General features: G+C 51.3%; 1 protein-coding gene across 1 annotated transcript in view; it reads left to right on the top strand.

The window, feature by feature from the left end:
• PLA2G4E (phospholipase A2 group IVE) overlaps positions 1-12,819 on the top strand; it is a 64,338-nt gene that overhangs the window by 37,275 nt on the left and 14,244 nt on the right. Inside the window, exons 2-7 of the mRNA XM_032417006.1 lie at positions 401-473; positions 6,540-6,676; positions 8,639-8,770; positions 9,591-9,631; positions 11,843-11,885; positions 12,748-12,811. Of these exons, the coding sequence (XP_032272897.1) occupies positions 401-473; positions 6,540-6,676; positions 8,639-8,770; positions 9,591-9,631; positions 11,843-11,885; positions 12,748-12,811 (490 nt within the window). The remainder of the gene's footprint in view (positions 1-400; positions 474-6,539; positions 6,677-8,638; positions 8,771-9,590; positions 9,632-11,842; positions 11,886-12,747; positions 12,812-12,819) is intronic.

The raw sequence follows: 12,819 nt of genomic DNA, 5'->3' as shown, positions 1-12,819 counted from the left end.
AGTTCAAAGGCCTCTATAAATATGGTCATTTGGTCCGCGGGAGGGATCCCAGGGCATCTGCCATAGGCACGGGCTAGGAGTGATGGTAAAGAGACTCCTCTAAGCCTGGGTAAAACTCTCGGGGAAGGGACTTCAAATCCTGAGATTCAACCAGGAGAAGCATGAACAGAACAGGCCTGAAGCCGTCCCCTTCCAAGGGGTGCTGGCTCGTAGTGGGGGGGGCAGAAAGCCCCTCACCTCAGCAGCCCTGGGGACCAGCAGCATCCTCCGGAGCCCAGAAATGCAGATTGACTGGGAGGAGGCTTCTTGGGTCTGAGCAGTGGGCGCCTGAGGCCCACTTGAGCCGCGCTGTCAGTTGTCATTGCCCGAGGAGTGAGCCTGCTACCCTCTCGACCCACAGGGCGGGCTGTCTCCATGCCACCTACTGACCGTGAGGGTCATCCGGATGACAAACGTCCGACAGGCTGATAGGGGTGAGTATCCTCCTGTCTTCCCTCCTTCTCTGCTGGAGGGACGTGGCTGGAGTCAGGCTCTGGCTGGAGACACATCAGAGGTGTGTGGGGGTGCGGGGAGGGGTGGGGGGGTGTGTCCGCCATACTCAGGTTGTATTTCAGACTTTGGGGTTTACATCATTTTTCCAGGCCCCTCCTCTCACCTGTGACCTTGGCACTACCAGCCCCTGCAGTCCGCCTGGGTCTGAGAACCCTGTTCACCTCACTCTCTCCTCCCCACTCCCCCCTCCTCTAGCACCCATTTCCAGGAGCATCAGCTTCTCCCACACTGGGCCCTCCTTGCTTCTGCATGAGTTGATGTGCTGTTAGAGGTGAAGGAGAGGGAGAGGCCCATCTGTCAGCCTAGCCCCAGTGCCCCTTCTCGGCGCATGGATCCTAAGTTGGGTTCTGGAGTTCACGACAGAAGCCACATAGCGCCAGCTCTGCAGCGTAGTCCTGTGGATGCAGTTTGACTCACTGGCGCTGTTTGTGCGGTGTTTTCTCACAGACTTAACTTCGCCCTCATCCCAGCCCCTGCTGCATTCCCAGGTTATGGGGGGCCCTGGGAAGTCTCTGGCTTCAGTGAGAAATGAATGCATCTGGGTAGGCAGGATGCTCCCCTCACACTTGTCTTTGGGGTGGAATTTGAGAACTCCGGAGAACCCAGATCCCCTCCCTATGCCACCTTCAACCTGCCCCATCCAGAGAGAAGCTTGGCCCTCAAGGAGGAGAAAGCTCTGTGTCAAGGCCCCTTGGCTGAGAGCGTGTCCCCACTCACTGGTGACCACACAGGAATAGCCCAAGAGCCACCAGGGCTCCCCAGAGCTCCATTATATTCGTACTACCCTCACCCTGGGATTCAGGCTGGAGAGGGCATCAGGGGGGCAGAGAATGCAGAGAGCTATATACCAAGTGTGCATTTTAACAAGGGGAGACATTTATACCCGAAGCAATTATAGACTAGTAACAGGAGATGGCCTTCTAACTTGTCACTATAGAATTTAGAACTGGGCTGGGGGGGGGGCGCCTGGGTGGCTCAGTCGTTAAGCGTCTGCCTTCGGCTCAGGTCATGATCCCAGGGTCCTGGGATCGAGCCCCGCATCGGGCTCCCTGCTCTCCCTCTCCCACTCCCCCTGCTTGTGTTCCTCTCTTGCTGTGTCTCTCTGTGTCAAATAAATAAATAAAATCTTTAAAAAATAAAAAAGTAAAAAGAACTGGGGCAACTGGGTGGCTCAATCAGTGAAGCAGTTAAGCCTCTGACTCTTGGTATGGGCTCAGGTCATGATCTCCAGGTTATGAGAGGGGAGCAGCATAAGCGTAGGGCTACATGCTCAGCAGGGAGTCGGCTGGAGACTTTTCCCCTCCCTTTGCCCCCCCACCGTCCCACCCCCTGCTCATGCTCTCTCTCTCTCTCAAATAAATAAATAAATAAATAAATAAATAAAATCTTAAAAAAAGAACTGGAGGAGGGCACTGAAAGCTGGGAGTAGCTAAGGAAGGCTGCTCTGAGGGCCTGGGGTCTGAGAGGGGCAGAGTGTGAGCGCCTAGAGGTCCTGGGAGCCCGATCTGGGGGGAGAGGCCATCTTGAGGGCGGGAGAGAAGCCACCTGGCCTCTGTGAGCACCTGCCGGGGGCCGCCTCCAAACAACACTTGCTTCTCTGAACAACCTGAGGGTAGTGCTGACGCCCATTCGGCACGTGAGGGCTAATGATTGCCTAAAGGTGGGAGTAGTAGGGGGGACAAGCAGGAGAAGGAGGCTGGGGCCCGGCAGAGGAGGGATGGGGATCCAAGGGACAGGGCACCCGAGCTCCTGAGGAAGGGATTGCGTGATCTCCTGAGGCAAGAGGCAGACTATGCTGGAGCATAGGTGGGGAGAGGCTGACAAACTTGCTGAGAAACTGTTGCCACAATGCAGGCATGAGTGTGCAGGGCTGAGGGAAAGCCAAGTGGTCGGGAAGGACTCCAGCTGGACCCCCTGGAGGGCGGGTGTCCAGAGCCCAGGTCAGCCAGCGTCCAGCTTGGGCCCGGCGCTGCCAAGAGGCTGGCAGGAGAGCCAGGGACTTCTCGGGCTTCTCGGGGCCTCCCAGGCCACCAGAGAATGAGCTGAGAAGTGTTCCCTGGGCAGGGCCTGGCCACCTCTTCTGCCTTTCTTGCCCATGCCACGGTGGGTCACTCAGACACTTCACCCACCCCCGGGCAGTGCCCACCCACTCCCCGCACCCCCAGGATACCCGCAGCTTGCACACACCCACAGCTGCCCTCATCTGTCTCCACTCCTGAGGTGTGTCCGTCCCAACCCTGCGGGTCACCCGGGCTGCACACTCTTGTGGCATGTCTGTACCTGTGTGTGCAGACCTTCCCTTTGTCCAAGCCTCTCTCTTCTGTCTTCTCCTGCCACACCTGTCCCCTGCATATCCCAGAGGTAAGGGGATGGGGGAAGAGGCAACCAGACAAATGGGCTGAAGTTGGACCCACCACCTTCTTCTTCCCTTTCCCCACAAGTCCCTCTGGCACACAGACTGCCTTTGGGAGGTTTCCAGGTCCCCTTGGGGAACCCCTTATTGTTTATGTTGTCCTCATTTCCCCTGAGGAACAGGGTGGGAGGCATCCATGGTGTCTGGGGGGGCCAGCCCGGGGCCCGTTGTGTGTAGACCCCACAGTGGACCTAGGCTGGGCTCTGTTGCTGCCTTGCCTGATATGGTTGGTGACTATCATGATGTCTTCTGGGTCCTGGGTTACTCTTGCCCCAAATTGTTCTCTTCTAGCTTGGATCAAAAATGAGCTTCACTCTGGTTCAATCCTCTAGTGTGTGCCTGAGTTTCCCAAGATTTCAAGGAGCCTGAAAGGGATGAGATTCGGGGATGACTCACTTGTCAAGGAGCACTCCACCCATCCCTGGGCCAGGACTGGATAGGGTGGACCTGGAAACCTCCCAGTGGCCAAGAGCTTTTATTCCTCTTGGGAAAATCAAGTTAAAACTCAAACCAGTACCCCAAGTGATGCGAGACGGGTGTCTCTAGAGGTATTAGGAAGATCATGTTCTCAACATCTGTAGATCTCATTGAGTCATCTTCTGTCCTCCATATCCCAGGAAAGGAGACATGTCATTCAAATGACTAAGCCCTCTATCACTTAAGAGGAACAAGGATTAGAACCATCTATGCCTAGGAAATCCCCTGCAGTCTCTGAAATCCTCAGAATTGGGTCAGCATTGCCTAACCACTCTCTATTGCCAGCATGCCGGTCACTCCCCTTCCAGTCAGAGTATCCTCCGGGCCCCTGGCAGCCTTACTCCAACAAGTCATCTCTCCCTTCCGAGGATTTCCCCCTTCTTCGGCTGCACTCTCCTTCCCAACCTTGTGGAGAGAGGTGGGACCAGCTCTCTTAGGAAGAACTGAAAAACAAATCAATGCTGGAAGTGTGGGTGTCTGATCAATCCTGTCTCTTCTAGGAGTATTTGTATCTTACCTAGAGATTTAAGCCTTAGGTCAAAAATACTGAGATTTTATTTAATGGGCTTAATGGGAGAATTTTAGGCATGGACTGATAATAGGAAAGGGATTTTAGAGGCAAAGGGGCCTTTACGGAGTCGATCAAATCATGCTAAGTAAATGGGTATAGAGTTGGTGGGGTCCCTGCCTACAGGCTCCTTCCTACTATACAAGAGGCAGACCTGAGGAGAATGTCTCAGGCTGAGGAGGAATGGTGGGTGTTCCAGGAAAAGCCAACGGAGGGGTCCCAGGAGATCCGTGGGGAGTCTCCCTATAGGCAGAGCAATTAGAGATCCAAGTTGCTTACCTAAATCTGGGGTACTCGGCCCAGAATTTGATACAGTGCTCTCAAGCAGGAAGTTGGGCTTTTCCATTCAATTCATTTATTTATTCAACAAATGATTAGCAAGTGCTGACACATGGTCTCCAGGCCCTCCCAGCACTCAGGGTGCAGTGGAGACAGATGCTCTGACTTGCACTGGGGTGAGTGTAGCCAGTGCCCTGCCAAGAGAAGGGCAGAGACTCTAAGCTGGGGCGGGGGGCACCTGGCTGAGATGTGGGGGTTCAAGGAAGGCTTCCAGAGGAGGTTCCTTCTGAAACCTGAAGGGGCTAGCCAAGGGAAGGGTGAGGCAAAAGTGGAAGAGAACGGTGTTCTAAGCAAGGGAATGGCAAGACAGCATGGCACTTCTGAGACCCACAAGTGACTGGGTTTGGCTGGAGTCTAGAGGGTGAGTGCAAGCACTTGTGTGTGTGTGTGTGTGTGTGTGTGTGTGTGTGTGTGTGTGTGTGTGTGTTTGGTGGCAGGGCAGGGGCTGGGTGATAGGGAGAGTAGAAGGAGGAGGCTGAGGCTGGGGAAGTGGGAGAGACAGCCCTGTTGAGTGGTTGGAACTCCTTCTTCTTGAGGGCAGATGGGAGCTACTGAAAGATTTTAAACTGGGAGTAATATGGTCAGCTGTCAAAAGATCCCTCTGGTTTCTCCTGAGAGAAAAGACGAGAGTAGGGCAAGACAAGAGCCAGGGCGCCCAGTCGGTAAGTGGCAGCAGAGATGGTGGCCTGCAACAGGGCAGTGGTGGTGCAAGTAAGAAGTGGGTGGGCTGGAGAGGTCAACGGAGTTAAACGTCATGGAAGAGCCAAGGATGGTACTTGAGGTCTGGCCTGGCCATCTGAATTGATGGTGAGGAGGAGCAGGTTGGACATGGAGGGGATGGGTGGGGATGATGAGGTCATCATTTTCTTTAGATTCCTCTGGGTTTTGGTCATTCTTTGTGTCTGGATTAAGCAATTATGACCTCTAAAAGGCAGTGTCATCCTACCTTTATTCAGTGGGAAGAGGGCCATGAATTCCAATTCACTGAACGTCAAGGCCTCAAAGATTAATCAGACATCAGAGATGAAATCAGAAGCTAGGGATGCTTATGATGCAAACCATGGTTCTTAACTCTGCTAATGTTCTCAGTGGAGTGACAATGTAAGACTAGTCAGTCCAGGGGGGACACCTTTCATTCTCACAGGACATTATTACTAATAACTATGAACTAGTTTTGGTCAGTCCTATCTTCACACCAGCTCCACCATCTAGAGGATTCTCTGACACCGGAGACTGTATTGACTTTTACCATTTTCTACATATCTGGTGTGTACCCTGGGAATCACCCCAGCAGATTGCCAGGAGAGGGACAAGGGCAGGTACAGCACCTCTTCCTCCCTCCTCCCAGGTAGAATGGAGGGAGCCAAGCTAGGCTGCTATTTTTTTTTTCACCTCTATGCCTTCTGCTGCTCCAGCCAGAAGACCTGAGAGGCCTTCCTCTACTTTGGGAGGGCCTTTTAAGAACAAAGCCTTTTACCTTCTCCAGAACACATCCAGCAACATCACCCTTGGGTTGTTCATTTCAAATGAGAAAAAAAAGTACATGCCCTCAGATGTGAAGGTTTCTTGGGTCACATGCCTCAGGCTAGGAGACCAGTGTAGGGATAAAGAGCCTGGCTAGGTGCAGTCAAGACATTAGTCCTATGTAAATGATGGCCCCTACTTCTAGATTCTCCTAAACTCTTATCCCACCCAAGCCCTGCCCCATCCTGGACCTCTGGGCAGGCTCTGTTCCCCTGCTTCTCACCAGCCCGGAGGAAGAGCAGAGCCCCACTTTGTTTTTCCTGGTACCTTGCGCTAAGGCAAGAGTTAAACTGGACTCTGTGGGGGCTGGTCCTCCAGATCTTCCCCTGGTGGAGGAAAAACTGTGTAGCCAGACCTTGTCCCAACCTAGCAGGCATTTGCTCAGGGAGCTGGGATGCTTCTGAAAAGAGCCAGAGCCATCTATGTCCAGGAGAGTGATCAGTGGGACATGAACCCCCTCTCTAAATTTTCTAGCCTGTAGGCTGTGGTCTTCTCAGGGGTTCTGGGACAGAGGTCTCTGGAGAGTCAGACCCATGAGTGAGGAGGGGAGACTAGGGCTTGCTCTGGAAGTGACTTGCCTGAGGTTTCCTTCTGACTCTCCACTCTCCTCTCTGGACCCGGGTTGGTTCCCCACCCTTCCCCCCAACCCTTGTCTTCCTTGGACAGTGAGCCAGACAGACTGCTTTGTGAGCCTCTGGCTGCCCACTGCTTCTCGTGAGAAACTGAAGACTAGGACCATCTCCAACTGCCCGAACCCAGAGTGGAATGAAACCTTCAGCTTCCAGATCCAGAGCCAAGTGAAGGTGAGACTCAGAGGACACCATGTGTCTGTCAGCCCTGCCTACATTTCTATTCTCCTCCATGCCTGCTTGTCCTTCTGTTTGCTTTTGTGTCCTTCTTATGTCTATTTGTCTTTCTTTCCACCTACTTCTTCTCCTCCTAGTGACCCATCTTCCCACTCACCCACTTCTTCATTAGGCCTGCCTCATATTTGTCCCTCTGAGTCTACTTATCCTTCTACCTTCTTTCCTTCCTCTCTTGTCCTTCTACCTAATTGTTGCTGGAATTTGTGGTTCCTGCCACAAAACTGAGCGTGTTTCAGAACATGCTCCAAGTAGGAAAATACATGGAGGGGAAGGGCCATTCTATTCACTAGGTCCAAGGCCAGTCTAATTCCAGCCAGAGGGTTTTCCTTATCTTAACTCCTTTTTAGAAGGCTTTTTTATTTCTAATTCCTTGAGTGTCTGTTCTTTCATTTATTGGGCTGTTGTTTCATGGTGTTGGCCTTCTTCAGGTATATGGCAACTCTCCTATGGGAGAATTCTCCCTTGAGCATACTGAGCTGTGACCAACTCAGCAGAGTGCCCTTTTTTATTTTTATTATTATTATTTTTTTGCCTAATGTGGGGCTGAAACTCATGACCATGAGATCAAGACCTGGGCCAAGATCAAGAGTCGGACACTTAACTGACTGAGCCAACCCCAGTACCCCCTCAGCAGAGTGCTCTTAAAACAAACTTGGCCTCATCATGGAGGTATCAACCCAAGTCTTGGGGCATTTGAGGCTTGATATCTCCAGCTTGCTGCTTCCATATTTTAGGGTGATTCTTTATTTCTGGTTCATGATAAGTCCTTTTTTGTTTTCAAGAAGGGCTTTAGGGGCACCTGGGTGGTTCAGTCAGTTAAGCCTCTGACTCTTGATAATGGCTCAGGTCATGATCTCGGGGTCTGCTTGGGATTTTCTTTTCCTCTCCTTCTGCCCCTGCCCACCACCACCCCCACAGATAAATAAATAAGTCTTTTTTTAAGAAGGGCTTTATATTTGTTACTATAAAAATATCTCTTCTATCATATTTATGGTTTTGGCGAGGAAGGAGGATTTTGGCATGGGCTCTGCCATCTTGAAATCAGAATTTCGACTCCTTTGTCTAAAGATCTATGGGGCTGCTCATATGAATCTATGGGGTTGGTTCTGGGGCATGTCTGTGTTTCTAGTAATTACAAGGTCAACAGATCTCATTCAATAAGGAACCCTCAGACCACTTTATGTCCACCTGATAAGGACCAAAGAGGCAAACCCAGCCCCAACCCTCATCTCCCAGGGTCCTTGAAACAAGAGACCTCAGAGGCTAATCCATGTTACCCAAAACCATTGACCTCAGTGTTCAGCCAGACGTCAGGGTAGCTGCTCAACTCTTGACATGCAGCTTTGAGACCACCCATGAGACCTCTTTAGGGGCTGATGAATCAAAGGATAGAGTTCAAACACCTCACCCCAAGCCCATCAAGTATGAGAATCCCTGTAATCTGCCACATCACCTTCCAGGAGTGTTAACGTGTTAGCTTCCCTGAATTGTTTTTTTTTTTTTTTAATTGGGTTTTCTAGCATTTAGTGGGCTGTCTTCAGCTCCAGGGGCCCCAGTGCTAAACACAGTCTATGAGTTGGCAAGGATCTTGCTTGTTCTGCCCTTCCATCATTCCCCCAGGTGAAATGATATCCCTTACACTTCACGGGCCCTTGCTAACCTTGCAAAAGAGCAAAATTCTCCAGGAGAATCAGAGCAGAGGGTCAGGAAGTCTTCAGAGAATTAGAAAGGAGGGTTTAGATACCATCACCCGTGAGTTCATTATTCTACAAATGTCTTTCATACCTGAGCCCCTAGGGACCTCTGTGCTGTTCCCCATCCCTCAGACCCACCTCCTTCCTAGGAAAATGGGCCCATGCAAACACAGTAACCAGACTTGCACCCTCCTTTCTCCCCTAGAATGTGCTAGAGCTGAGCGTCTGTGATGAAGATACACTGACACCAGATGACCATCTCTTGACAATCTTCTATGACCTCACCAAACTCTGCTTCCGAAAGAAAACCCATGTGAAGTTCCCACTCAACCCAGAGGTGGGTGCCGGTGTCCAGGCCCTCAGCCTCCTGCCTCATGAGGAGCAGCTGGTTATGTTCATGATGCCACCCTACGGTTTCTCTCTGTGTCACCGAGTCAGGAAATGACAGTACTGCTGGCTCAGTCCCAGTGCTATGCTTACCAGCTGTGTAACCTTGCAGAATGTATTCAATTCCTCTGCATTCTGTTTCCTCATCTGTCCAATGGCAATGATGATACGTACCTCACAGGGTTGTTGTGGTGCTGAAATGGGAAAACATAATTAAGGCCCTTAGCACCGTTCACAGTACAAAATGGAGATGAAGTACGTGTTGGTTCCCTTTTTTTCCCTCAGAGTCCTGCTGCTGAGATAGCCCAGGGGACGGAGGGCAGATGAGGGTAAAGAAGGGCAAATCTGCAAATCAGAGAACGTCAGAGCTGGAAAAGACCAAGGTGTTATCAATTCAATCATTCAACAAATCCTTGATTTCCTACTATGGGCCAGACACTGTTCCAGGCCCTGGGGACACGGCAGGGGACGAGTATCCCTGCTCTTGGCTGGCTTACATTCTGGCAGGGAAATTAAGGTCCAGTGAAATCACAACTTCCTGAAGTTACACAACGAGAGGTGTGAAGGAATAGATGAGGGAAGGGGCCCCTATCCTTCAGAGTTGAGCTGGCTGGGGACGATATCTCAACTCTCCCTTGCCCTGGGTACTGAGCCCCTTGGGAAGGCAGGCGAGCAATGGGAAGCTGGGGGTAGAAGCTAAAGGGACATGTTTGGGGGGCAGACAGGGGCAGCCCCAGGTCACAGCTGCCTTCCCTTTACCCCCCTGCCAGGGCATGGAAGAGCTGGAGGTAGAGTTCCTGCTGGAGGAGAGGTGAGTAGGCCCAGCCCCCTAGGACCCCGCCATGGTCCTGACTCCCAAGTGGCTCCGAGCAGGCATTTCAGAGCCTGGTCTGCCTTTTTGCTGCCCTCCCCTCTCCCACTCTCACCCCTGGCACCCCACACTGTGCCTCAGAGTCACTTGGGAGCTTCTAAATACTGTAGGTGCCTGGGCCCCAGCCCTACTCATCCTGTTCTACTGACATCAGTTTTGCTTCAGAGATCTAGAACTCTGGCCAAATTGCCTGCCTCAGCTCCCTTGCATTCCTGAGAGTGGCCTCTGGGAAGAATTCCTGCCACATGGTGATGGGGCCTTGGAGAGGCCAGGCTGAGAAAGAGGTCAGGACCAGGGGGTTTCCTCCTTGGCCCTGAATTGTTAAAACAAACTGCCCCAGGGGCACCTGGGTGACTCAGTTGGTTACTTGTCTGCCTTTGGCTCAGTTCATGATCTTGGAGTCCTGGGTTCAAGCCCCATGAGCCCTGAGTCTGGCTTCCTGCTCAGCAGGGAGTCTGTTCCTCCCTCTCCCTCAGCCCCTCCCCCTTGCTCATGTGCGCGCTCTCTCTCTCTCTCTCTGTCTCAAATAAATAAATAAAATCTTAAAAAAAAAAAAAAACCTCCCCCAAACTCTGGCCTGAAGCAGCCTGTCCCCCTCTGCAGCCAACTCTAGAACCACATCAAGGAGATGCTCAGGTCCAACACGTGGGGTTATTTCTCATCATTTTCAACTAGGAAAATGACCCAGGGTCCTGGAGATATGACTATGCTGGGCACTCAAGTAGAACTGGGCCCCAGAGCTGAAGGATAGGAAGGAGAAGAGGACAAAGAGAGAAGGGGAGAGAAGGGAGAAGCCTGCTCAGGATACTAGTGTGCCTTGTGATTGGGCAGCCGACTCCTCTCCTGGTAGCCCTGGTAGGGCTGAGCCCCTGGACTTAGGATCAGCCCGGGAAAATGCAGAGGGTGAGAGGCAGGAGTTAGAACAAGAGCTTGTCAAACTCCACTCTGAGAGAGTCCTCTACCTAGGGGCACTTGGGATTCTTTGGGCTGCCTCATTTACCCTCAACAGCTGCTTAACAAATTAAAATCAACTTTGTCTCCCATTGAAGAACATCTGGGCTCTCTCCTCCAATTCTTGACTCAATAAGACTTGGGGAAAAAGTCCTTGTAGCTTGCAAAATGAAACATGTCGAAATTGGTAGTAAGAGTTGATCTGGAGGCACAATCATCTTGGGCCTAATTTTGGCAAGGGAAGCTGTAGACTCCCATAGGCTAATTGTAACCTTGGAGACTTATATTCTTGACTTTATAACATGAAGACATTTCATATGCACCAGGCCCCTCTCCAGCTGGGTCAGAACTGTTTGTTCAATGCATGAATTAAATAAAGCCCAGAAAGGAGAATGGGTCATTTCTGCCACCAGAACTCTTTACATCTGCTGCAGGTGGCAGGCTCGGGCCTTTTCCTGCTACCTGTTTATCCTCATAGTTCCTTACAGTTGTGCATAAAGCACAACTTATGCATCTGGTTGAGCATAAAGAATAGTTAACCCTTTAAAAGGTGGGGAGGGGCACCTAGGTGGCTCAGTTGGTTAAGCGACCGCCTTCGGCTCATGTCATGATTCCAGGGTCCTGGGTTCAAGTCCCACGTCAGACTCTCCACTCAGCGGAAACCTGCTTCTCCCTCTCCCTGCCACTCCCCCTGTTTGTACTCTCTCTCTCTCTATCAAATAAATAAATAAAATCTTTAAAAAGAAAAATAAAAAAGGAACTCTTCTCTTCTTTCCAACCTATACATTTATTTTTTTCCTATTCTATTTAAAATGTATGCCACTTTTCTCCTTGACAATCCACAGATCTAAGGTTGCTTTTTTTTTTTAATATTTATTCACTTGAGAGAGAGAGAACGAGTGAGCTGTGGGGTGGGGCAGAGGGAGAGGGAGAAGCAAACTCCCTGCCAAGCAGGAAGCCCTCATGCGGGGCTTGATCCCAGGACACTGAGATCATGGCCTGAGCCAAAGGCAGATAGATGCTTAACCACCTGAGCCACCCAGGTGCCCTGTGATCTAAGATTTCTTAAGCCGCTATTTTTGATAAGGATCAAGGAGGCTCTGCTATCTCATTATTGACCCTATCCAGGTTCTTTAATACCTCTTGAGAAATCAAACAAGAATGATATAACTGACCAGGAGTTCTCACTTTGTTTTCCAGTCCCTCTCCACCCGAGATGCTCATCACCAATGGCGTGCTCGTGGTAATTTGTCCTTCCAGGTTCCTGTAGCTCCGGAGGCCACACGCGGCTGCCGCTCCCAGGGGAACAGAACTGTGGGGAGAATACGGCCCACCTAAGCCCTTGTCCTAGAGCCTGCCAGGAGTCAGACTAACTAAAGCAGGCCAACGGGGCTTGGGCAGGTGGGGCAGGGGCCGGGCCCCTGCTGGGGAGGCGGGAGCTGGGGCATCCATCCCCTGGCCCAGCATCCCATATCCCACAAGGGTGAACCCTCTCCTTGGGAACCTCCCCAATAAAAGCACCTACTTGCAAGCATCCTCCTCCCAGATTCAGCCTCTGTCCCCTTCCCCCGCCCCCAGCTCCAATTCCTCTACAAGCATAAGCTCGGTGTTTTAAAAGATTTTCATAATTCAGCTGTTGGTACAGACATTTCAGTTAAATGCATCTAAAGCCTCAGGATTCGAGGAGATCTCTCCCCCAGAAATCAGTCTTTAGGAGGTTGTGGTAAAAGAATCTGACTTTTAGAAGACTATCTTGCTGGAAGTTCTCACTTCCAAAGCTCACAGTGGAAAGCTCCCTCTTTTTATTTTGGACCAAATCATGCAGCTTCCATCCCTGACCTGCAGCTGAGAATATGACCCCTAGTAAATGGTGACCATATAGCCTAGATTTTTCAGGACTGCTTCATTTTCAAGTACTCCATCTCTTAATGAGATGACAAGTCTTGACTGGGTTCGGGAAATGTGGTCAGCACACCATTTTTCCCTGGAGTCGGCCCCAAATCCGACTAGCGCTGAATTTATCCCCTGGTTCATCTCCTCCATTCGGCCTGGCAGAGGGAGGGGGCAGATGGTGCTCAGACTGACCCTCCCTTCCTTTGTTTCAGTCTCGGCAAGTCTCCCGCCTGGAGGTTCATGCAGAATGCCAGAGGCGGAAGAAGAGCAGGAAAAGTGAGTCC

Source organism: Phoca vitulina, unplaced genomic scaffold, assembly GCF_004348235.1.
Source record: "Phoca vitulina isolate PV1807 unplaced genomic scaffold, GSC_HSeal_1.0 scaffold20, whole genome shotgun sequence".
Taxonomy (NCBI): domain Eukaryota; kingdom Metazoa; phylum Chordata; class Mammalia; order Carnivora; family Phocidae; genus Phoca; species Phoca vitulina.
Note: the sequence above shows the minus strand (reverse complement) of the source record. Positions and strands in the feature narration are given on the sequence as shown.